General features: G+C 34.7%; 2 protein-coding genes across 6 annotated transcripts; one reads left to right on the top strand and one right to left on the bottom strand.

Moving 5' to 3' along the window:
- Window positions 1–1,023: 1,023 nt before the first annotated feature.
- LOC137831036 (RINT1-like protein MAG2L) lies at window positions 1,024–5,888 on the top strand. 5 transcript variants are annotated; one of them, XM_068638531.1, is made up of 6 exons: window positions 1,024–1,418; window positions 1,513–1,611; window positions 2,571–2,689; window positions 2,785–5,232; window positions 5,334–5,394; window positions 5,475–5,614. In XM_068638531.1, exons 1-4 carry the CDS (start codon window positions 1,115–1,117, stop codon window positions 4,753–4,755), a joined length of 2,493 nt encoding a protein of 830 aa, XP_068494632.1. In that variant the 5' UTR covers window positions 1,024–1,114; the 3' UTR covers window positions 4,756–5,232; window positions 5,334–5,394; window positions 5,475–5,614. The 5 variants fall into 5 exon arrangements, with proteins under 5 accessions (XP_068494632.1, XP_068494630.1, XP_068494633.1 ...); XM_068638532.1 differs by having other exon boundaries at window positions 1,038–1,418; window positions 5,331–5,394; window positions 5,475–5,888; XM_068638529.1 differs by having other exon boundaries at window positions 5,334–5,888.
- A 2,639-nt stretch (window positions 5,889–8,527) lies between these two features.
- On the bottom strand, window positions 8,528–10,185 carry LOC137833316 (zinc finger BED domain-containing protein RICESLEEPER 2-like). Its single transcript, XM_068641672.1, has 2 exons — window positions 8,857–10,185; window positions 8,528–8,758 (listed from the first exon to the last, which is right to left on the bottom strand). The coding sequence occupies exons 1-2, from the start codon at window positions 10,183–10,185 to the stop codon at window positions 8,528–8,530; spliced, it is 1,560 nt and encodes a 519-aa protein (XP_068497773.1).
- Window positions 10,186–26,463: the final 16,278 nt, after the last annotated feature.

The following is a 26,463-nucleotide window of genomic DNA, read 5'->3' as shown; positions in this document are numbered from 1 at the left end:
TGTTCCTTTGGGTTGGTCTGTGTGTTGGCTGAGAATTGATCATTATGTCTATCAGCTAACTGTTTGGCAATCTGTCCCACCTGTCTTTCTAAATTTTTTATTACCGCCATATTATTCTCTTGACTGGGCAGAGTAGCTTTCATGAATTTTTCCAAGGTATCTCCAAATTTGTTTAATCTTTCAGGAACTGAAGGATATAGGGGTTGTTGCTGTTGTTGGAAAGGACATTGCTTGTTAGATGGACTACTATCTTGTTTCCACCCAAAATTTGGATTCTGATTGCTTCTCCAACCTTGAGAATAATTATTATTATTGGAGAAACCATCTTACCTTTCCTGATTACCTATGTAATTTACTTATGCTTTAGATGAATTACCATTGGGATTATCACCTTTGCAAAAATCACACCTTATTGGTTGATTCTGACTCTGAGAAAAGTGCACAACTTGTAATTGTTGTGGTAATTTAGGCATTTGTGCAGTTAATGCTTCAAGCTATTATGTCAAAATTTTATTCAGAGACAAAATTACATTTGAAGTACTCAACTTTAACAACCATTTCTTTTGAATACCTTATCTATTATGTTCGGCTTGATAATCTCCGTTCATGCCAATGTATCAATAATCTTTATTGCTTGTTCTGCATCAATAACCATCATTGTATCACTAGCTGCAACGTTTAGAAACATCTTGGTATTAGATCTAAGACCATCATGAAAGATACTCATTTGAATAATGGTTTCAAACCCATGATTTAAGCATTTTCACAACAATATTTTAAATCTCTCCCATGTTTCACAGAAGACATCATTTTCTATATAATTCTTTCAAAATTCTTAAATTTTTATTTTTTTTAAATTATATTATTTTAATATAATAAAAATATAAACGTATATTATATTTGATAATTTTAATATATAATAGAAACGAGAATATACAATAATAAACTAACCGCCGAAAGTATTTTCCCCTGTATTAATAATTTGTTTTATAAAATAAAAGGCGGATTTATAAAATTTGAAAAGCGAAAGTTGAGTTGGAACCAAAGTTGAAAACCATTCATACTCAACACACAAAAAAACCTGCTACTACTCACACCTCACCGGTTACTATCCATGGACCCTTCTTCTTCTTCTTCTTCTTCTTCTCTTCCTTGTTTGCCAAATGTTGCCGACCTCGCGCCCCAACACGGGGCGTTTCTTGATCAACACTTCCAAACCAAACGCGACCTATCTCAGGAATCCTCCAACCTCTCTCTCTCCTCCTCGCTCTCGCAGCAATGCGCCGAGCTAGACTCGTTCTTCCTCCTCCACGCTACGAAACGCACCGTTTCGTGGATCGCTCGTTCCTTCCGCGCCAAATCCTCACTCCAGCAACTCTCTCTCTCTCTTCGCAATCTCTCCCTCCGTATTTCACCGCGTATGAAAGAAAAGAAATGCTTTTTTATATATATGTGTGTGTTTAGTTTTCGTGCTTTTGTTGAATGGTTTTGGATGCTCTTTTTCGTGTTTAGATGGAATTGGTTCGAAGAGGTTTCGGCGGGTTTTGATTGAGGAGATTCCTCGATTGGCTAACGAAATGAATCGAATCGAGTCTCTTCGGTGTTATTTTGGTGAGTTTGTTCGCTGTGAGTGTTTGGGTTTCGCTTTGTTATTTTACTTTTTGGTGTCTTAAACTTGTGTCATTGTGGATCAAAAGAATGCTATGATGTTTTCCCTCCTTTTTTCTCTGTGCCTGTGTGCGGGGTTTCCATTTGAGTCTTCAACTTGTTTCATTGTTGCCGTGCTTTCATGAAGTCTTTTATGCTAGTCTATATTTGTGTGTCTTTTCAAATGATTTTTCTGTGTGGTTAAAACTAGTGCCACTTTTGAAAAAAAATACTACGTACTACTTTTGTTGTTACTGCTTTCTTAGTTGTTTTTCATGCGGTAATGTTGCATGCAATTGCAACCAAATGCTAAATTACTTGGTTGATTGATTTATTGGCATTTTAGTCTGATTTTGTTGTTGTTAGGAATGAGCTTGTGTTTTCATTGGACATGGTGGACCTTTCAATGTTCGAAGGTGTCCATTATTTTGATAAAATTGTAAATAAATGTCTTGAATTTTATATTTTTTTCCTTCTAATTTTATATATTTGAACCCACTGTCCCCAATTTTCAATAATAAGGAATCTGATTTATTTGATTAAATGTTTTGAAATTTTATGATTTTAACTGTCATGTCTTTATTTTCATATGTATATTAATTTTTATTTCTTAAACAAATTGCTCCCACTAACTCAGGTCTTGGATCCGCCACAAAAACTATATATATATATGTAATGTATGTATATATTATTGTTATTTTGCGGTGGATTTACTTGATATGCTCCTTAGATTAATGTATTCCTATTTGCATTGTGTCTTCTCCTGCGCTGAGTTATGTTTGGTAAATGGTGATTGTATTGGGCTCTATAAAAAGTGGAATTCATTGAGTGCTATTATTTGTTTCAGTCAAATGGTTGGTGCCTCTGATTTTCTGTGTATCTTGACTAGCTAGCTGTAAAGTTTACTTTACTTATTGTCTCAGAGACTGCTGTACAGTTGGAATCTCTAGTTGGGGATCTTGAAGATGCTTCTCTCTTTGTCATGGCTTGCCACACAGGGAATATGTTTAAATTGAAGCTCTTGAATTCACCAATCTCTGAAGTAATTGTTGTTCCCTTGTTTAGTTAGTTTATATACGTAGTTGGACTGTTGATAACTGATCATGGATTGTTATGCACGAATGTATTGTGCTGTAGGATGCTGGAAGAAAACATGACAAGTTGCTTCAGGCCATAAAAGCAATGAATGATATCGAAGAAGTATTGGTTGGTGTTGAGAAATACCATCCTCAGTGGCTTTGTCTTCTGAAGTCTGTTGACAACAGAGTAGAAAAGATTTTATCTGCTCTCCGGCCACAAGTTTTTGCAGATCATCGGGCTCTTCTAGTCTCTCTTGGGTGGCCACCAAAACTGCTTCCGTCTAAAAGTGGAAGCGATCATATAACAGACCTTCCTAATCCATTGGTTCTTATGCAAGAAGAAAAAAGAAGAAATTACTCTCGAAGTTTTATAGCTCTTTGCTCTTTGCAGCATCTGCAAAAGAGAAGGGAAGAAAGACAGCTTAATAATAATCTTATAGAAAGAGACACTCACACTCAGTATAAACAGCTGTGGGCCATTGATGAATTAGTGTCACCTATTGCATCAAGGATGGAATACCATTTCACCAAATGGTCTGAGCAGCCAGAATATATGTTTGCTTTGGCTTATAAAGTTACCAGGGATTTTATTGCTGGAATTGATGGTGTCTTGCAGCCACTTATTGACAAGGCCAGGCTTATCAGTTGCAGTGCAAAGGAGGCATGGGTCTCTGCAGTGGTCCAAATGCTTTCTGGCTTTCTGGAAAAAAAGGTTTTTTCTTTGCTCGCTGAAAGATATGAAGTAAAGCATTTGAAACCTGATGTATCATCTTCATGGCTTCACCTTGTGGACCTTACCATTGCATTTGACAAAAAGATGCAATCACTTCTCAATCTGGATACTTGTTTTTTGGCCGTGTCTGAAAGTTTTGAAGGGCAGTCAAGAGGTGTATCAGTTCTATCAATATTTTGTAATAGGCCTGATTGGCTGAAGATCTGGGCAAAAATAGAGTTCAAAAATGCCTGGAAGAAACTTAATACCGAACTGAAAGAAGAGAAATCGTGGGTGATTTCTAAAAATTGTAAACCTGGGATTGACAATAATCAGGAGTATCTGCTATTGGCTGTTGAAGATCACAAAGCTCCACCCATTGCAGAGTTTTTTCTTAAAATTATCTGGGAAATAATTGAACGCTGCAAAACTATGCCATCCATTTTACCACGTGCACAATTTATTAGATTTACTGCTGGAAGATTGCTTTGGTACTTCTTTAAGCTTTTACTTTTTCAGTTCAAGGCAATGGAATTGCGTCTGGATAATTCTGATAATGTTTCTATAGTTAGGTCGTGTGGGATAATAAATGCTGCCAGGTATATTTGGATTAAATTACAAGAATGGAGTGATACTGTTGAGCTTTTGGAGATGAAAATTGCTGAAAATGATGCTGGCAAGCCCATACAGGATGATATAATGGATAATGGCTGCTTTTTTTATGAAGAAAGAAGAAGCTTGTCTGAAATGGAAACAAACTGGCTTATGGAAATTATTGCAGTTGTTCTTCGACAGTTCGAAATGCTTTCTTGGAAATATGTTCAAAACAATGATAGCTTTAAGGACGATCAAGATTATACAAGTCTAAGAGAGGATGTTGATTTAGTAGTTTCCGATGATTTTGTTGAAGCTTTGGTGGCTTTAAAAAGCTGGCTTCAAACTCTGAAGATAAATCTCAATAAAAAGGATTTTTTGGATTTGTGGAGAAGCATTGCTGAGGGGCTAGATCATTACATTTCATGCAGCATTGTAAAAAATGAGATTTGGTTCTCTAAGGTGGGAGCCAATCAATTTGAAGCTGATATACAAGCACTAATATTTATTTTTCAGACGTACTGTGCCCGCCCACAAGCATTTTTTCCTTGTATTAGCGAGATTCTTAAGCTTTTGAAACTGAAAAAAGAAGAGGTAAAGCTAATGCAAACACTCTTGTCCAACAATGAAAATGGATCTGAGTGTTTGCATCTTTATGGAATTTCTCATCTATCAGTTAATCAAATTCTTCAAGTTCTTCGATACAAAATTTTGGCTGGTTGAATTATGCAATAAAGTGGTATTAGCCATTGACCAAGGAAAAAAACTTACATGTGGTTCGTAGTATACCGAAATTAGAGATAAATTATACTGCAAATATTCCTCGTGTAATTGGATAAGCACATTGGATATTGAAACGGAGACTTTTCTTGTTAAAACTGGTTATTAATTTGGGTATGAGAAGAAGTTGTGCATTATGATGTAGAAGGACAGTTGTTATTCTGGAAAGAGCTCCCCCCCCCCCCGACACCATCTCTTACACAGGAGCAACGAGATCTCCCCACAATATGTAAAGTTATTGACAACCTTGCAGAAATCATATGTCTGATCCCATCTAGCAACCAGTCTTTGAAATCAGTGAATGTGCTGACTATGCACTTCTTGACAAAGCAAGTGTTTGACAGCATGTTGCACTGGCCAAAATGTGAACCAAACAAACTGAAAATCAATCACCCACTACAAGATCTCAGCTATCTGAATGTCAGTGAATCGTATCTCTTTCTTTTCGATTTTTTAATGCATTTTTAATTATTTATATTTGTTTTAATTTTTGGAAATTCTTGATTGGGCGGATTCAGCAGAAATTTCGGAGGATGCTGAACAAAACATCATGACTGACCAAGGAAATCAAGTGTGAAATATGTTAGTGAGTTAGGAGGTTGTTCAGTTTGAGACATTATTTCAAAATTCAAACCATTTTGAATTATTTATTTCATGTGAAGGAAGAAGAAGTGCGACGCTCCATATCAAACCTTCAAGGGTGGGGCATGGCTGACTGAGGTGGCTTTAGAGAAGGGAGTTTAGTGGGGTGCATTATGCTGAGAATGGCTACATGAGGGGGAACTGGGCCAGAATTTCCGTTAGTTATTGTTTCTTCCTCGGTCAACAGGCCCATGTATTTGGTGCGACAACCCTATGACTGGTGAATAGACCTTTTTCCTCCATTTTTAGTCGTCTATTCCTACTTGCTAATGGTTCTTCTGCTACCTTCTTTAATGTTAGGAAAGTACCACAGCATGCCCTTAATTTTCCTTTAATATATATGTTCAATGGTTAATCCTTGTGTACATGTTTCTCAAAAAATGTTTTGGTACCCTCCATATATGTCACCATTAATCAAGTATCATTTGTATTCACTTAACATGTCATTTTATTTATTAATTTTTTAATTATTAATTATTATGCAAAAGGACCTGATTGCAATTAAAACAATTTCATGTATATACATCATATATTGTATTTTTTTTAATTATGTACTAAAACTACCTGTTTTAAATTTAAATATAATAATTATTATTATTAATATGAAAAACACAGAAATTGTATAGTTATTCGTCCTTAGATTTCTTTTAACAAATCCTAATCCCGCCCTTAAACCTCATATTCCGACTTTTTTCCCCCAACAAATCTTAACGTCACTCTTGAACCTTGGATTTCTTCCAAATCACTTTGTTTTTGCACTAGGAGTTCTTACTTTCTCCACCGGGTGCGTAGGTTATCATCCAAACCCCATTCTGGAACCATCGAATGCATAGCTTATTAGCCTGAGATTCGATGATCAGTCTACGACAATTGTACTATAGTTGACGTCATGTCTGAAGAAAATGATTTTAAATATGTCCCATTATTGAGAAACTTATATAAAACTACATAACAAAGACGAAGGGGATTGTGTAAATAGGGGAGTTTCTATAGGAAACTCTATGATTTTATCACAATAATTTATGATGATTTTATTAGATGTTAACCAATTCATACCTAAAAAACATCTAATTTGCATAAAGGTAAAAAAAAAAAAGATCTGCAGAAAAAGAACAATTAGTTATAGTCAAAGAAAAACAAAAACAAACTTAACTAGTGACAATATCTTTCTCAGTATGGGTAAAAACCATCAAAGGGATAGATAAATAACTAATAGGTATATTTCTAATCTTTTGACACAAAATCAAGGGAAATGAAGGAATGAATTGACCTTGAGTATATCGACCAATTTTATTGTTAAAAGAAACCTTTACCTCAAACCAGATTATTTATTTCTTTTGCTTGTTCTCCACTCAAGGTAAAACCACATACTCTGGTTAGGGCATTTTCGGTAGGTGCCTCCCTCCTAAGAATAGTAGGATAATCTCTCATATAATGATTTGGATACTAACAACAGTAGCTTGTATTACTCCCCAATCTATACTCCCTCCAGTTCACTCTCTAAAGTTTGGGACAACTCTTGGTCTTTGGGATAACTTTATTCACAATTCATTTTCCTTTAAAAGTGTTTCTCCTAGGCTTTTTATTTATTAAAAATATGTTAGTTGAATCGAGATATAAGTAGGGTATTGAATAGTTTATATTTAGAATAGTAAGATTCATGAAAATTAATAAATTTAATATATACTTAAATATATAAGATACGTATACAATTAATAATATATATATATATATATTACACAATTTTAACAAAACAACCACTTCTCAAAAATAATGTGGTGCATACATATTACTAAACTAATTTTATCTATCTTTTTGTTTTACTTATTTTTAAAAATAGAAAGAAGAAAAAAAATCACTTCCACCATTTTCTTCCCTGCGACTTCTACTTTCATGTCTTTGTAGTTCCCGTGACTATCTTGCCTCTGGCCACTGTCGTGCGCCTTCAGTTGTTGTCGCATGCCTCCGGTCGTTGTCGCACACCTCTGGTCGTTGTTGCACGCCTCTTCACTGTCGTGAGCTCTGTCGCCTCCTGTAAATATTGCACCTCTAGTCATTGTCGCCGTTGTGTGCCTCTACTGTCTCGTTGTCGTTGTTTCGCACCTCTTCGCTACCGTGAGCTCCGTTGTCGCTGGCTTCACCATGCTTCGCACCTCTCGGCCTGTGTAGTCTACTCGTTCTCAAGTTCGATGAACATTGCTGTTGGAGGAGAGGAGAAGAGGTTCGGGCAATAGAGGAGGTTCATGTGGGTAAAAAATAATTCAAATTAGGGTTTTAAAATCTACACTAATTCACACGATATGGAACCGTTTCGTTTCACGATTCAACGATTCTTCCTACGATTTGCAAGATACAACTGCGATTCAGGATCGAAAACGATTCTTTAATCTATTCGTATCGTGGGAAGGTAGAATCGTATCGTTTCCTATGTATCGTAAATCGCACTATACTTACTACCATGTTGGAAATGGTCTAATTATGCACAAATCTCTTTTTTATAGGGGTGGCAAAGCGGGTCAACCCACCCCGCGCTTGGCTCGCAAAAATGCGGGACGGGTTGGCCCGCCCTAGAAAGTTATTGCGGGCTAGAATGTTAAATTAAATATTTTCTTTTTTACATTTTGTTCTTAAAAAATTGTCAAATTAAACCTATATATTTGTTACTATCAAACCTAAATTTTTTTTCTTCCTTTTCAAACATAGTCAAACATCAAAACATTAAACATGAAGATAAATATCAAATATCACTATTCTTCCACTTCCAAAACATTAAAAATACCTAATTCCAAAACATTAAATATAAACATTAATTCAAAAACATTAAACATAAACATTATTGACATTCTTCCATTTCAATAACATTGGATGCCGCCTTAGAAGAACTTTCATCTATTTTTTCATAATTATAATTTTCCCTGTCATCTGCATACATTAAAACAATAACAATTAATTAATTATTTTTCATAAAAATAATACAATAAAAATAAGATAAAATAAAATAATCGAATTACCTTCAGAAAATCCATGCTTCCACATTTTCAGGCAAAAGTCGATTCCTATACTTGTTAAGAATTCAAGAACCAATGCTAAATGCAGATTCTGATGCAACTGTGGTTATAGGGATGCTCAACAAATCTCTAGCCATTAAAGCAAGATCAGAAAAACGTTGACTATTATTTTTCCACCAATCTAACACATCCATTTGTTCTGAATAGTCAAAATCCAAAGTTGGTTCATCCAAATAAGTGTCAAGTTGTGACCTTCCAGCTTTATTAGCTACTTGAAGCTTGCGCATTTTTAATTCCTATAATGATGTAATAAGTTAGTATAATGGATTGCTGTAAAAAAAATTAAAAATGAATTAAAGTGCATTAATAAGTATTATTAAAGTAAATAACTTACATAAAAAAGACTTGGTTTAGACATAGATGATGAGAATGAAGATTGTCCTTGCCTTTGCTTTTGAACACTTGAAGATGTTGTGAAACCTTTGGTAGAATATTCAGCAAAAAGTTTGTATAATTTTTCATTGATCTTTTCCAATTTTAGTTCCCAAGTAAGTGAATCAATTTTTTCAAAGCAAAATCCCAATGTTTCTAACTTCATCCTTGGGTCTAAAATTGCACCAAATGCAAGTACAATGCTATATTCATCCCAATATTTCTCAAACTTTACTATCATCAATTTAGCCATGTTCTTAATTAGTACATCTTCATCCTTCACATTTTCCATCAATAAACATTGAATTTTCCAAACTTGTAAAAAATACAAGTTGGAAGTAGGATAACTTGTAGCAGAAATCAAATTAGTGATTTCATAAAAGGGTAACAAGAACTCGCAAATTTTTCCAGCTCTCTCCCACTCTTCCTCTGTAGGGCAATATTTATAAGATTCATCAACCAAATGCAAGCTTCCAAAAACACGTTGATATTTAAGAGCACTATTAATCATCAAATAAGTGGAGTTCCATCTTGTAGAGGCATCAAGACACAACCCAGATGATGCATCAATATCACTAAACCTTTCAAGGCATTGTTTAAATTTCATCATTCTACTTTCCAAACCCCTCACATACTTGATGCTATTTCTAATTTGGCCCAAAGCATCACCAAGCACCTTTAATCCTTCTTGAACAATTAAATTCAATATGTGTGCACAACAACGAACATGAAAGAATTCACCACCACATATCAAACCATTTTGCAAAATAAGTTGCCTTTTTAAAGTATTTTGGAGAACATTATTAGTAGAAGCATTATCCAAAGTTAGAGAAAACACATTTTTCTCTAGTCCCCAATCTTGTAAAAATTCATTAATTTTCTTAGACAACTCAAAACCTGTGTGAGGGGGAGGCATATGACAAAATTTTAGTAGCTTGGTATTTAACTTCCAATTCGGGTCAACAAAATGTGCAGTCAATGATATGAAACCCTCAGTATTAATAGATGTCCATAAATCAGAAGTTAAGCATATCCTACTAGGAATGGAAGCAATCAATTCCTTAAGCATTATTTTTTCTTTCATATACATTCTCCCAATATCAGCCTTAACAGTGTTTCTAGAAATCATAATTGCATCAGGACACAAGTAGTTTATCCAAGTCCTAAGCTCGGGATACTCAACAAATTTGTAAGGAAAATTGTGGCTAATAACTAGACTAGACAACAATTCCCTATGCACAACTTGATCTTTTTTTTTTGCCTTCAACTTTCCGTGCATATCCAAAATCATTTGACCCACATCTTCAGATTTTCTTTTAACACATTTCATAATATGATGATTTAAATGAGAAGTCCCATATTTTCTTCCACAAGTTATATATATTTTGTTGCAACTATTGCACTTTGCCCTTTCTTTTCCATCCTTTCCCTCCTTAATCCTAGTAAAATACCTCCAACAATTAGATGTGCTAGTCTTATCCTTTTTTTTTTTTTTTCAGGTTCAACAGTTTCAGATTGTTTCTCAATATTATCATCTTCCTCCAATTCAAAGTCACAAAGAGACATGTTACATTCTTCATCCATTACAATCAATTTGAAAATTGAGATCCTGTTGGAAAATATAAAATCCCTAATTTATATGTAGATAAACCCAAATACCCAATTTATATCAAAATTTCAAACAAAATAAACACAAATCCCCAATTTACATAAAAAATTCAAAACAAATAAACACAAATCCCCAATTTATATCAAAATTTCAAATCAAATGAACATAAATCCCCAATTTATAACAAAATTTCAAATCACATACACACAAATCTCCAATTAATTTATAGAAAAAAAACTTGCCTTGTGTGGTGGAGAAGGAGTGGCGGCAGCAGCTGCAGCAATGGTGCGGTCCGGCAGCGATGCGGAAGTGATCGGAGGCGGCGTGAGTGATCGGAGGCGACATGAGCGAGCGAAGGCGGCGTGATCGAGCAACAGTGGCGTGAGCAAGCGAAGTCGCAGCGATGCGAGCGACCAGCAACGGCATGAACGGCAGCGGCGCGAGCGACTAGTAGCGACGTTGCCGAGAGCGTTTGTGTGTGGACTGTTTGGGAGCAGTAGCTGAAACCTGTGAGATGTGAACGCGATTGTGTTGTTCTCTTTTTTCCTTGCGAGTTAGCGAGCCAACCCGCCCCGCCCGCTGCTGGCCCGCGCGGGCTGCGGGCTAATGCGGGGCGGACTAATGTGGGTTAGCGGTTGAAAAGGTCAGCCCACCCCGCGTTTTTTACCAACGGGCCGGCCCGCACGGTCCGTCCCACTTTGCCATCCCTACTTTGTTATGCTCCTTGTTATTCTAACTCCATGTTTCTCAATAAATTTTGTTTTTCAAGTTATTTTCTACTATTAAATACTTGTTTACTATTCAAGTTACCTTTTGTTTCTAACTCTATGTTTACCATTCCCTTGCTTATTTCCTTTGGTAAGATGGGCAACTAAATCTATCATCACTTGATCTTGTTCTCTCGTGGCATTCACCACCACCTTCATAGTTTCTCTTTCAGACTCGTAAGAAATTAAGACATGTAAGATGTTTTTCTTCAACCACATCTAGCCATAATTCTCAACCTTTGAATTGATTAGTCACAATATATAGTTTAGTGCAAAGTAAAAAATATATTACTAAAAAAAATAAATCTCCTTTGATATGACGTCTTAAAGAAAGATTGATCCTAACAAATATAAATAATAAAATTTACAATGAGAATGAAATTTTCATAGCATAATAATTGTTATACATTAACATATTCAAGTTAAACGATACAAAACAACTAAGATAAACTATTACAAAGAAAATACTTTATACTAATGTACATCACATTCAAAAGGAATATTTGCACTTGTACATATTTGATTAATTGAAGTATATCTTTTTTATTGCTATACACAGTTATTTTTGGTTTTGATACTATATTATAGATATGAGGATTTATTTGTTGAGAATTAATTTCTATTCAAAATGTTTACTATTTATCTCTAATAGATATTCCAATAAAGTTATTTTTGTATCTAATAACGTTTTTCTAATATACCAGACTCAAAAGGGATACCATTCAATACCTCTCTCACAACACTTATTAATTTTCGATGTAGTTCCATATAAATTATGTAAATGCATTAATTACTTTAAGTTACTTGCCTATGCTTTTAAAATAAATTTCTTTTATTTAGAATATTAGGCTGTAATTATATATATATATAAATATATATATATATATATATATATATAAGATATTAAATTGTATTGGTATAATTTTTAATGCTATATTATCGATAACTTGATATAATTTTTTGTATCCAATCAATAAATGACAATTTGATATTATCAAGATTATTCATGTTTAGATAATTAAAAATAACAAATAATCATAATTTACTATGTAGTGCTTGTCTTACAATTAGTCATTATACAGGTTAAGTTTAATTCAAATCATAACACTTTTAAATCTCACGAATGTCTCATCTGTATAAGAATATATTGAGTAATTTTTTTTTAATCAGCAAAATATATTGAGTAAGTGTATCTGAAGTTTAATTTATTTGAAATATCTGTCTTATTTAATTTATTTTTTCATGAATAAAAAACACAGATTTATTAGAGTTATAGTATTAGTCACTATGGAAGCAATTTTGTTGTAGGGACGCAACTAAATTAAGCTGTGTAGATGAATCGATCCCTCTGCTTTTGTACTAATATGCTTTGGAAGAACTCCATTGGAACAGGTTTAATGATTGATCTTTTAATCATTAGATTTTGGTTTCTTGATTTTGAAGAAGAGAGCAGGTACAAAACATATCAAATTTTGACACTTTGTGTATCCAGTTTTTTTCTCTAGATTGCTAAGTGATTGTGATTTTTGTGTAAGGGTTGGTTGAAACACCACTTATTCCGACCTCAAATTCGTACCAAAACATCACTCTCTTTAATTTAATTTATTTTTTATCAATAAAAAAGACAAAATATGGAAGCCTCTTTTATTTCTACATTTGATTTTATTTGTATGAGAGATATCATCCATAAAAAAAATGCTAAATTTGAAAACACAAATCTCTATCTTCTAAACTTACTTGACATTAGTAGCTAAATAGATCACTTTATTAGTAAACAGAAAATTTCTTTAAGAATATTAATTAAAGAATTAAAGTAAAAATTAATAAAAGGTATTTGTTACCAATATTTTATTGCAATTTTGCTTGATGAATGAATAATCCTATGTATATATAAAGAAGCAATAATGAGGATAGCTAAAAGAAAAAGAGATACCCATGGTTTATTTGAAGTTTTATATATTCTTGTCTTCTGAAAGGAACTACGACTTTGAATTTCTTTAATTTAAAAAAGACACTGGTTTCTTTTCTTCCATTTGAAGTACAGCATCGGAATAGAATATATATATATATATATATATATATATATATATATATATATATAAAATTGTGGTGCTGCTACTTTTCAGCATTCATGGCATCTCCTCCAGAAAACATAAAGAGATAAATCATTAGCCTCTCTGTCTATGTTTTCAGAACTTATTGAGTATAACAATTAATTTTAATAGAGCTTATCAGGTTAATCCAGAATAATACTTGAAATTCGATTTAAAAATAAAAAATCAACTCAAATGGAAAATTACAATTTAATATAATGATCACCAATACATATCTTATAATATAATAGGAGAGTGTAATATTTGATGGAATTTAGATTGGCTAAATATTGGGTTTTATTAGTCATATTTTGCTTTTAAGTAACATTTTAATATCATTTTTTTAATTTGGTTAATTTTGTTTAAATTTGATTAATGATTGTGATAATTAAATATATATTTAATTTTAATAATTATCATATGTGTTTATTAAAAGTAAAATTAACGTCAAAATCTAAAATGACCAGAAAATGCACATGCTTTTGGAGAAATGTTACCCTTCTAAAATGGTGAGTTTGAAAATGTATTAACAAAATGAAAGGTTAGGTTTAAGAAAAAGGATGAGTTTGAACAAAGCTTAAATTACTTAAAAAAATTGTTTGTTTTTTTTTGTGATAAGGTATATCAGACATTGGTAAGGATCCTCTTAAGTTATTTAGATATGTTTACAATCATTTTTTACAAATGTTTACATGATTCTCAACAATAGGAAAACTCCCCTAACATAACTAGATTGAAAATATTTGTTTATGTTAATTACTTGTTATAAGTATTATCTTTATATTTTTTTACTTTTATAATGAGTATCTTGACTATTTTTTTACTTTTTCTTAAGAGATTCAGTATCAAGAAATGATTTTTTTAGAAATTTAGAGGAGGAAAGCTAAAGAGGTTTGAAGAGAAAATTAAACTAATTTGTAAATTTGAACAAATATAAGGAGAGTCTTAACTATAAAGGATTTACAAATATAAAGAAAGATTTTGTTGGGGGGGGGGGGGGAGTTGACTGCTATTAAAACAACATCCTTAGATTCGGTATGGTGCTTTTGTGGTGACTTTAATGCCATAAGAAATCATACTGAAAGGAAAGGAGTAAGTATAAGAGACAACCAATCAAGCGAGATGAGAGGTTTCAATAACTTCACTTATTCCAATCTGTTGATAGAATTACCTCTTGTAGGTAAACATTTTACTTGGTTTAACTCGAATGGGAATGCTATGAGCAGGTTGGACAAAGTGTTAGTCTCTGAAGAGTGGTTGCATAAATGGCTTATGTGTAAACAATATGTGCAACGCAAGGAAGTATTAGACCATTGTGCTATAGTGGTGAAGTCCATGGATAAGGACTGGGGCCCCAAACCCTTTAGAACCATTGATGTTTGGTTTATGGAGAGGAATTTTCTCGTGATGGTGAAGGATAAATGGACTTCATACTCAGCTCAGGGGAATGCTTTAATGGTGATTAAAGATAAGCTGAAATGGTTGAAGGGTGACTTGAAGATATGGAATAAGGATGTGTTCGGCAACATAAAGACCTCTAAGAAGATGATTCTGCAGGAGTTAGAGGCCTTAGACTGCCAAGTATGCAATGGAGTTTGTTTGGAAAGTGAGAGGTCGAAAAGGATTGATCTGGTGATTCGTCTGAAGGAAACTGATAGAAAAATGGACTCCCTTTTATGCCAAAAAGCTAGAGCTAGCTGGTTTAAGAATGAAGACTCTTGCACTAAATTATACCATTCCTCTCTAAGATGGAGATGTCTTAGGAATGATGTAAAAGGTGTTGAGGTGGGGGGTCAATGGTGTGAGGAGCCATGTACGGTTCGTGCAGAAGCGAAGAAGCTGTTTGAAAACAGTTTTAAAGTAACGAAAGATTTTGGAGTAAGGCTTGATGCGGTTGAGTTTAAGTCCTTAACCCAGGAAGATAATCTAAGCTTGTTAGCGGAGTTCTCTGAGAAGAAAGTAAAGGACGCGGTGTGGCAATGTGAAGGATCAAAGAGTCTAGGACCTTATGGATTCAACTTCAACTTCATTAAGAAAAGTTGGGAGTTTATAAAAGAAGAGTTTGTGGCTGTTATGGCTCTCTTTCATGAAACATGTTCTATCCCAAAGGGGTGCAATGCTTCATTCATAGCTTTAGTTCCTAAAGTTAGGGACCCTGTAAAGCTTGAGCAATATCGACCTATTTTGCTAGTAGGTACTATGTACAAAATCATCTCTAAGGTGTTAGCGGGTAGAATGGAGAATGTCCTACCCTCAATTATAGATGAAAGTCAATCAGCTTTTATAAAGGAAAGAGGGATTCTTGATAGTGTGTTTATGGCTAATGAAGCGGTAGAGGATCTAAGGAGGGATGGAAGGAGTGGTTTGTGTTTGAAGGTGGATTTTGAGAAAGCTTATGACTCGATCAATTGGGTTTTCCTCTATGATACGCTACAAAGGATTAGTTTTCATAGCAAGTGGATTAGTTGGATCAGAGGATGTATAGAAAGTGCCACAGTTTTTGTGCTTGTTAATGGGAGCCCAACGAAGGAATTTAAAAACCTTCTAGAGGGTTGAGGCAGGGCGACCCTTTAGCTCCTTTCCTCTTTATAGTGGTAGCTGAAGGTTTGGCTGGCCTAGTAAGGCAAGCTGTCAAGGCTAGTTTGCTCTCTGGCCTTAAGATTGGCAGAAAGGAGGCTGAGTTGTGCATCCTACAATTTGTAGATGACACTGTGTTCTTCTGTGAGAACTCTTACTCTAATGTGGTGACTTTGAAATCTATCCTTAGGGGGTTTGAGTTAGCTTCAGGATTGAAGATTAACTTTCACAAGTCAAAGCTAACAGGAATCAATGTCCACAGAAATAATCTTGTTTGCTACACAAAGACTTTAAATTGTGCGCAGATGGGAATACTGTTTAAATATTTGGGCCTATAAGTAGGAGGAAATCCAAGGAAGAAAAAGTTTTGGGAGCCTGTGCTAAACAAGTTAAAAGCAAGGCTCAATGTGTGGAAAGGGAGATTCTTATCCATGGCAGGGAGAATTTGTCTAATCAAATCCGTTCTCACTTTAGTTCTGCTTTACTACCTGTCGCAGTTCAGAGCGCCGAAAACGGTCTGTAAAAGCATCACCAGTATCCAAAGGAGATTTCTATGGGGCTAGGGGAAGGAGAATAAGTCAATCTCATGGGTAAGTCGGAAAGTTTTGTGCAAACCAAGAGAGGAGGGTGATCTGGGTTTGAGAGACATCCGAATGTTTAATCATGCCCTCTTAGCTAAATGGAGATGGCGGTATTTATCGGATGAGAAAGGGAACTGGAAGGATTTGTTGGCTTCGAAGTATGGCTTAGAACTCCATTCGCAAACCCCAGTGAAACTACAATCTTGGTAGTGGAGAGACTTGCTCAAAGTCTGTAGGGAGGGTGGAGAAGATGGATGGTTTCAGAAAGAAATTGGGTGGAAAGTAGGACGTGGAGACAAAGTAAAGTTCTGAGAGGATGTGTGGGTTGGGAATTCTAACCTCAAAACTATGTTTCCCATATTGTTCTCTTTGTCCCTATATCAAGGGAAAAAGGTAGAAGAGGTAGGCGAATGGGAATATGAGGTTTGGCGATGGCGTTTAGGATGGAGACGTGCAAGATTTGAGTGGGAATCCTTGCTGGAAGCAAAGCTTACAATACATATATCCACGACTAATTTGAGTAAAGAAGATAAGGATGTCCAGGTATGGGGGAATGATGAAACAGGGTGCTACTTTGTAAACTCTGCTTATGAATGCTTAGCTAAACATGGAAGAGGCCCCCGTCTCGATGTGTACGAGATTCTGTGGAAGGCTAAGGCTTTCCCTAATGTGTTGACTACAACGTGGAGGGTTCTGATGGATAGAATACCAACTAGAGAGTGTTTGAGTAGGAGAAGGGTGACGATGAATTCTACCTTATGTGCTTTATGTCAAACCAAGAATGAATCTTGTCAACATCTCTTCTTGGAATGTAGATATGCTATGAGTGTATGGTCCATGTGCTATAGGTGGATGGGTATCCTGTTTGTCCAACATAGTGATTTAAAGACCCACTTTGAGAGTTTCCACTTATTTTAGGTTAGCAATAATCAAAATCTGGTTTGGAAGGGGGTATGGACAACAATAGTCAGGTGTATTTGGGACCATAGGAACTCGGTTGTGTTCAAGCAAGGTGTAGTAGATGCGGAAGAGATTTTTCAAAAGGCCCAAACTAGATCTTGGTTATGGATAAAGCACAAGACAGGACCTTTTAATTATTCTTTAGCGGATTGGGTCCTGAACCCAATGTTATCCATCAGAAGTTATAAGTAAGCGAGTGTTGGAAAGAGTTAAGTGTAGCTGAAGGAGGAAGGAGGTGCTGCAGGTGATTCTGGAGTGAACTGGTGCTATGTAGGATGGTGTGAAGAATGCACATAACGCGCTGCTTTGGTGATGGTGCTAATGCAGGTTCTGAAGTTAAAGCAGGAACCGTTGGAGCTGTCTGGGAGCAGTTTAAAGCAAAGGTCCAAAGAAGTTTGGAAATGAAGATGTAGTAGATTTTGTATGGGTGAACAGGTCAACAAAGTTCAAGTTCTTTGGCATGTTGTGCAGCAGATAATTATTGTCTTTTGGGAGATGGTTTTTTGGAGGTTTGTGTTTATGTTGAGTCTTAGAAGCTCTTTTTTTGTTCTCTTTTGGTAGTGTTGTTTTGCTCTTTATGCAGCTTGTTTTCCATAGCTGAGCGGTGCTTTTTCTGGTCTGGTGCTATCAAGGTTTTGTTGGCAGCAAAGGTTTGGGTGGGTTGTGGGGTAATTGCTGTCAGGTGAGCCTTCTTTTGTGTAGAGCAATTTCTGTTTGGAAGCCTAGGCCTGTTTGTTATATCTATTAGTTTAAACTAGATGGTAAACTTTGATTTTGATTCTGTATAAGGGTTGAGAAGTATTTCCGTTTTTAATTTAATTCATTTTTTGCTGATAAAAAAATAATAAAGAACTTACAAATAAAGTATTTATTCTATAAGTCGTCTAAAAGATAATTTTTTATAAAACACTTACAAATTTATGACAACTAATTGTATGCCGTGATCATAAAAGACGTGTATGACTTGTTTTGTTCATTAGGTTGTTTAGTATGACATTATTTTGATAAAATGAATTAGTTTGCCTTATTTTGGCTTGATTTATTAAGATACGTGTCTATTATTATTACAAGAAAATTATTAAATAACAATCAATTTAAAAATAAAAAATAATTAATCATTATTTAATTAAATTATATATTAACATATAAGATAAACAAATTAATGATGTATAAAATAATTTTTATTATTAATACAAATTTATAAAGTAATTTCCAAAATCATATTTAATATTAGCTAAAAAGATTTAGCTATTAATTAATTTAGATTCTAGATTAAACTTTAATTATAAATTAGTGATTAATTTAGAATAAGTTATAATAATTTAGAAACTAGTTTATAATTTTTTTTATGAATAATAAAAATTATTTTAAAAATTAATAATTATTTAATTTATAAAATAATATTTAATTTAGTTAATATAATAATTAATTTTTTTAATCTTTAAATTTAATTATTTTAATAATTCTATTGTAGTGTATGGTTATACCAAACTTATATGCTCTTTTTTTCATTTGTTGATTGAGAAGTGGGAAATGAATAATTTTCAAACTTTTTTCCGTCTTTTAATTTTTAAAACACTTGTTTTGAAAATAATTTTGTTGAAATAAATATCATTGGATATATAGAAAAAAAAAACGTATTTCAGGAATTGGACTGAAGAGCATAGTGTTGTGATAAAGATGTGTATGAGAGAGTAAAGAGCAGTATCGTTAGAAAGAATGTGAATCAGAATCGCCCATTTCAACTCATGGTCTATAACCATAGCCCCTTTCTCACACATGACAGAATTTGACATCTTTCCCTTTGTTGAAGCCTTTAACAAAAAGAGAGGTTATATATCTCAAAATCATACCCAAAAAACACCAACAGTAAAAAGCTGAGTAAATGAAGCTTGTATCTGCTGGATGTTTTGCCTTAAAAGGCTGCATAATTATGCAGTAAATTAGGCACTCATAAGCTTTGCTTTTGGTAATTATGTTTAAGATTGGTATGTTTCTAATTTTAGTAGTAAGATGGTTAAGATTTTGTATAAAAATTAGAACCCTGAAGTGTCTCATTTAATTATTAATTCTTTGCTCGTAAAAAAAACACATAAGAAAACATATAAACATGCTATATGTGAAAAGGCTAGTACAAATAAACCTATATCAGCTTTCCAAAATAATTCAGCACCACCAATCCCAACAAAAAACACTTGAATCAATAACAGAAAGATGCTGAAGCAGACCCTAGCAGCTAACTTCAGCAATGCTACCTGTGAAAAAACCAGCTATGGCTTGAACTGATAAAGGGCTTGCTTCAAAGAATTTGGAAATGTTCAATGAGCATATCAGTACAGCAGCTAACCCCTTAACAGAATTCCAGAAGATGCTTGTTGAGGGAAGCAACTGGTATACTGAATATAACCTGCCTCAGCTTTATAAATTCCTTATTAAACCATGGTGGCCTAAAATACTTGCATTGCAGATTTCCTGCAGTTGCCTTCCAAAAGACAGAAACTCCACACCTATTAGGGTTTTTCTAGTCACAGTTGCACCTTAAAAAGTCCAAGAGACACTATTCAACCTAATTGTTCACACTTTAAAAGGTTACATTAATCAAGAACTGGGTATTATCCTTACAAGTTTATCCAAGGTTTGAAGATGCAGACGGGAATTTTTCTAATAATCACATGTCTTGGATAGGATTTATATATGTATATTCAAAGTTCTATTTTAATTTTCTAATGATTTTGTGTGGCTTGAATATGTAGTGTTCTCTTGGTTTGGTGTTCCCTTACGTCTTATAATAGGTAAGGAGAATCTCCAATTATTGAGCTACCACTTTATATTTCCTTTTATACGTGTCTTACATGTGAATAAAATGGAATGTAGTTATGGTCTCAATTAATTTGTACATGTATTCAAGTTTTTCAATTTATGAAAAAAAAAACTTTTTAAAATATCTTTATGACCCTTGTAGTACAGGAACACCTGATCATTTCTTATAGTTTGATCTTGAGAAATTGTTATTGATGTTTGGTTCTTGCTTGCATAATGTTGTGGCCCAATGTAATATTTTTCCGAATTTTAAAATTATATTATTCGAAAATTATTAAATAAAAATTAATTTTAAAGAAAAAAACTAATTATTATATTAATTAAATTAGATACTATGTTAAAAAATATAAAAATTATTAATATATAAATTAATTTTTATTATTGATAAAAAAAATTTAAATTGTTATCTAATTAGCTATCAAAATTTTAGATAGTAAATTTAAAATTTAAATAATTGGTAAATAAAACTCAAATAGCTAATTAGATACTAATTTAGAAACTATTTATTAATAATAAAAATTAATTTAGATACTAATAATTTATTTAGTCTTTAAAATAATATCTAATTTAATTTATGGTAATAATAATTTTTTTTATAAAATCAATTTTTATTTAATAATTTTTTTTATAGTGGTACATTGTTTAATATAGAATAAATAATTCAATCGGGTGATTTTTTTTTTTTATAATCATAAACAATAAAACACACTTTGATATTCTAATGTTTGACTTAGACTTTGGAAAAATGATTTATGTTACCTTTGCCAAGCATTAATTTTGATGATGAATCACGGTGTACATGATAAATGGGTTGGTATTGCTGGTGCAAAAATGACTCTTGTAAGAAAACACTGAAAGGCATTGCATTATATATAACTATACATCAATATTTACATCATGAAATAAAAATTAATTTTAAAAATAAAAAATAATTAATTACTATAATAATTAAATTAGAGATATTTTAGAAACTAAAAAACATTTTGTTTTTAAATTAATTTCTGTTAAATGATTTTTAAATTGGTATCTAATTAGCTATTATACCAAATTTAGAATTTAAATAATTTGTAATTTTTCTTGTTGTTAAAATTTTGAATAAATTCCAAGCTCTCTTTAAAGGTAATTTAATCTTCTTACTTGTTGCCTTTATATTCCCCCATTTTCACTGTTTTTATATTCAAGTTCTATTATTCAATATAACCTCATAATACTTATCTGTCCTTTGTTGTCTCTTCTTCCTCTTTTATATATTGAAACTTATAGCTCCCCATATTTGCATTATTATTCTTAAAAAGTAGAAATGACGAGGTTTCTTACTACATGAAATGGTTTGCTTGGTGCATTTTTGAGTATTCAATTTATTAGCTTGTGTTTGTGTTTGGATGCTTTATGACAATAGTTTGTTTGAATTAGTTTGAGACTTTTAGTATTATCTATTTTCTATTAGTTATTTTAGATGCAAAGTTGTGTATTTATATTTTATTTTATTTTAAACAATGATACCGCAAGTAGTATAATAAAAGTTCGATAATGTTTTAATAGATTTGGTTAAACATGACTATGATATCATATAATTTAGTGAGGAAGTTTACTTTAGAAAACTCACTTGTAAAATAAAATTTTCAGCTTACTTATATATCATGATTTGTTCATATTATTAATTAATGTAAAATTTTCAATTAATTGTAATGTCATGTTGTGAATTTCAATATTGGATATATAAATGCACCTTTATTTATTTGACTATAGTTACACTATTAGAGAAAAACTTCATTAGTGCCGATATTATGAAAATTATGGATGCAATATAAATGGGTGTTATAAGAAATCACTCCACCAGCATTAGTAATAAAGTAGAATTGCATCAATAACATTTTTTTATTTACAACACTTTTGATTCTTTAGTTAATGGTTTAAGAACACTTGTTACTTTCTTTTATTTTAATTATAGTTTTCTATTTAATTTCTTTATTTCTATCCATTTAATTTTAAGTTATTTTTGCAATTATCAGAGTTGCCAACAATACAATTAGCATCAAGACAACTTCAAGATGCCAAAGAAGCCATGATTTCTATAAAACTTTATGAAATAAACAAATTACATTTTGAGGAGTTACCTAACTTTAGGGGCTTTTCATATGGAGATATTGTTGAATGGCCATCCTTGGAAGATGTGATTATGAACTACTGTCCTAAATTGAAGAAATTTGGGTTGGGAACAATAAAAGAATCACAATTAAAGAGATTCATCTTAGACAACCAAGAGCAAGTTGACATTGATACAAAGATTCTTCACTTTTTGAATTATCGGTTAGTTCTCCTTCAAAATACTAATTATACTTGCTGTCTTTTGTTTTTTTTTCTAAAGAATTAATTGAATTAAATAGGTTTTTCATTTATGTACTATAACATAAAATTGATTTTTATTTTTATCCAAACTTTAGACCATTCAAGTGCTTGTATTGTGAAAGTGATTGAAATAGGTCTTTTGTACGTGTAATTGATTCAATTTGAGGTTACACTTCATCACTCCATTGGAAGTAGTTATAGTAGACATTAATCTGCAATCAAAATAATAACTAATTTTGAAAACAAACATTCATTTAACATATAGAAAAACTTATTCAAATCTCTTTCATACTATAGGTACTTGGATGGTTTAAAGTTTGAAAAAAAACAAAAATGACTTTTGTGTTAATTATACTATATGGACGAAAAAAATACTTAACTCATTAAATTAACATGAAATATTTAGTGTTTTAACCCCTATAAAAAAACAAATCTCTTATTAAAAAAAATAAGTTTGTTATCTTGACCATCAAACAAAGTCAACAAAGTCAACAATCTCAAGAAACGAAGAAACTAGGAGTATAACACCTTCTATTAACAAAATTAAAACAACAATGTATGATCTTTGTATCCTTTTAATATTTTTAGCCTATGATTTTTTTACTTCTAAAATTAGAAAAATGTCTTCTTTACTAATTGTCTTGTACCAAAACTTCATTTCCTATTAAAAATCTTTACACATTGAAAATTATTTTAAACCTTCACTAACCTTAAAACATCAAATTTAATGTAAACAACTAAATAAATAAGCCAAAATTATCCATCTTCAAATCATTTCTTTACAATCCCCCAAAATACTTCAATTTTTATTAATTTTTCACTTTATCTTGCCAAATTTTATACTTTTTCTACAAGAAAATTATTAAATAAAAATCAATTCTAGAGAAAAAAAAATAATTAGTTATTTTATTGACTAAATTAAATACTATTTTAGATACTAAACAAATTATTGATATCTAGACTAATTTCTATTATTAATGAAATTTATAAACTAATTTCTAAATTGATATCTGATCCGATCGGTCATCGGTAGTCGATGACGTCAGTGGCAGAGGACCACGTGGACCACTCGCAGGGTGACACGTGGACCAGGTGCAGAGAGATCAGGGAGACGATCGCCCAGAGCGGTGATCGGGGGTCCGTAACCAAGGGACCACCGACAGATCAGGCGGCAGAGAGATCAGGGAGACGATCGCCAAGAACGGTGATCGGTGGTCAGTAACCGAGTGGCCACCAACATACCAGTTTCCATACGAACGCCTGGGGGCAGAACGCGAGAAGCAATAGAGCACTGATCAGTCATCGGGGTCTCGTGTTACCCGCAGTTAAACTGGGACTGAGGTTCCCAGCGAGAGCGTTACGCATGGACCTCGCATGAGCACATCTCAGGGAATCATGCACGAGAGTGGCCTGAGGGAACTAGTAAACCAGTCAGTGATTGGTGATTCCCTCAACCCATTACGTGCGTGACACCGTGAAGGGTAAGCCGTTTACGCAGAGAGCAACGTTTGGTGAGTGTGCCTAGACCAGCCACACCTGGCGTTCTCCTAAGAGTATGCGGTTTACCCAGATGGGAGAAATATCCTAAGTTACTCCGCAAGGGCGTAACTTAGGCACACAAAGAGAAGCGCTAGAGCCCTTCCAGTAAGTGACACGTGTGTGGTTAGATGTGAGTTGCAGGCCTCCACGTGTCATCATCTGAGAGGGGTGCGGTCCAGATAAAGGTGCACTCCGTACCACTAAGGGTACAGACAGGCGCAGCCAAGCGCAGAGACGCACAGACTCTCACGCTCTCACTCTACTGATTCTAGAGGTACGTTGTCGCAGAAAAGCATAACAGGGTTCTGACACATGCCAGAAAGCATAACAGAATTCTGTTAGGCCTAAATACAGGGAGGGACATAAAATAGAATCAAGGAGAGATGGAGAGGGGGGGAGATACGAGAAAAAAGAGAGCAAGAGTTTTTCACACACACTACTAGTTTTTCTCATTTGGTGGTTCTGTGGTCTAACTTGATCGTCGGAGTGCAAACGGCCGCTAGAGGCGCCGTCTGTGTGTTTTGCAGGTCACGTTTGGAGATCCAAGAGAAGGTTCTGAGGGTGATTTTGCAGAGAACACAGTCGCGTAGACGGGTCAGAGAGTGCTACAAAGCGATTCCTCCACGTTCGAGTTTTCGGCAGGATCATTTGGCGCCCACCGTGGGGCTCGAGTGAATCGTGGTCCCATATACACCACAGTTTTTGAAGCTTACCAAGTTCTTTGCTAGGGAAGGATGCCAAGAAACAGACAACCATCACCTGCGCCATCTGCTGACGAAGGAGCTGTGACAATGGCGCAGGTCCTGGAGATGGTGCGTACGCTGCAGGATAACGCCGCAGCGTCAAAAGCTGAACAAGAAAGGATGCAGACGGAGTTGACCGCGTCGCAAAGCAGGAACGACGAGCTGAATCGCGTCAATGAAGAGTTGAGGAGGACGCTGCAAGCGCAGAGGGAACACGTGGTTGACGAAAGGATGTCTAGGCAGCCATCACCTCCAAGAGCGTTCCCCATGCCATTCTCCCCTGAAATCATGGGAACCATGGTGCCTCCCAACCTGGTGGGGGTGAAGGCGTCGTTCAAGGGGGTAGAAGACCCAGAGGCGCATCTGACGGCGTTCCACACCCAGATGATGTTGTCTGGGGGCTCAGACGCTGTGTACTGCAAAATGTTCATGAGCACGCTAAGCGGAATCGCCATGGAGTGGTTCGTGAGCTTACCAGAAGGGCATATCACGTCTTTCTCTCAGTTTTCAAAGCTTTTCACTGAGCAATACATCGTCAACAAAGCGCCTGCAGTGGTGTCATACGATTTGTTCGACGTGCGTCAGTACCAAGGCGAGTCGCTGAAGGACTACCTCAACCGCTTTGGAGCACAAGTGGTTAGACTGCCCAGCAAAGACGAAGATATGCTGGTGCACGCGTTTAAGAAGGGAGTGTTGCCTGGCCCCTTCAGCGAGTCTTTCATCAGGAGCCATCCCAGCACCTTTGCAGAGATCCGACGACGCGCGGTGGCGCACATAGTGGCAGAAACAGAGGTTTCTGAGAAAAGAGGAAGTGCTGCACCACCAAGACCGCGTGGAGGGCAAGGGAAACCGCAGCAAGCAAGGGTGCATGAGGCCAAGGAGGGGAAAAAGGTGCGGGAAAAATCTCGTCCCTATGCACCAGGCAAAGATCAGAGCAGGGGGCGTGCGAGGGAGAACAACGCGCCCCCAAGATACAATTTCATGGTGGGATTGGCAGATCTCATCGCCCTTCCTGTTGTAGCAGCAAGACTACGAGTACTGGAGAAGACTGATAAGGTACTTGGTAGAAAGAAGAATGAGTGGTGTGAGTTTCACCAGGCCTTTGGCCACACACTTCACTCCTGTTTGGCGTTGGGACACCAACTGGCAGAGTTGGTGAAGTCTGGGTTCCTAGCAGATTACCTACGTGAGCCGCAGGGTGATCGCGCGTCGGGATCCCAGGCTGGAGAACAGCAGCATGAAGTCCCTGTGCACGGGGAAGTGCAAACAATCGCTGGTGGGGGATGCACAGCGTCACAGAGAAGGAGGTACGCTAGGTCGGTTATGGCGGTAGATGCGGTAAATGAGAGTCATTACCCTGAAGTAGATATTGTCTTCAGGAAAGTTGATCTACGGGACGTTGTCCCGCACGACAACGACCCCGTGGTCATCTCCCTCATCACGGCTGGAAGACGAGTGCACCGAGTGCTCGTAGATCAAGGAAGCTCGGCAGACGTCATGTTCTGGCCGACGTTTAACAAGTTGCAGTTGT

The sequence above is a fragment of the Phaseolus vulgaris genome, chromosome 6 (genome assembly GCF_000499845.2).
Source record: "Phaseolus vulgaris cultivar G19833 chromosome 6, P. vulgaris v2.0, whole genome shotgun sequence".
In the NCBI taxonomy this organism is placed as follows: Eukaryota; Viridiplantae; Streptophyta; class Magnoliopsida; order Fabales; family Fabaceae; genus Phaseolus; species Phaseolus vulgaris.
This window is presented reverse-complemented; position numbering and strand designations above follow the sequence as displayed.

Excerpts from the sequence above, each read along its gene's own strand:
- LOC137831036 (XM_068638529.1), top strand. The coding sequence starts at position 1,115 with ATGGACCCTTCTTCTTCTTCTTCTTCTTCTTCTCTTCCTTGTTTGCCA. Across the intron at positions 1,419-1,512 it reads CTCCCTCCGTATTTCACCGC|ATGGAATTGGTTCGAAGAGG; the intron begins GTATGAAAGAAA and ends TTTCGTGTTTAG. Across the intron at positions 2,690-2,784 it reads TGAATTCACCAATCTCTGAA|GATGCTGGAAGAAAACATGA; the intron begins GTAATTGTTGTT and ends ATTGTGCTGTAG.
- LOC137833316 (XM_068641672.1), bottom strand. The coding sequence starts at position 10,185 with ATGATTTTGGATATGCACGGAAAGTTGAAGGCAAAAAAAAAAGATCAA. Across the intron at positions 8,759-8,856 it reads CTAAACCAAGTCTTTTTTAT|GAATTAAAAATGCGCAAGCT; the intron begins GTAAGTTATTTA and ends ACATCATTATAG.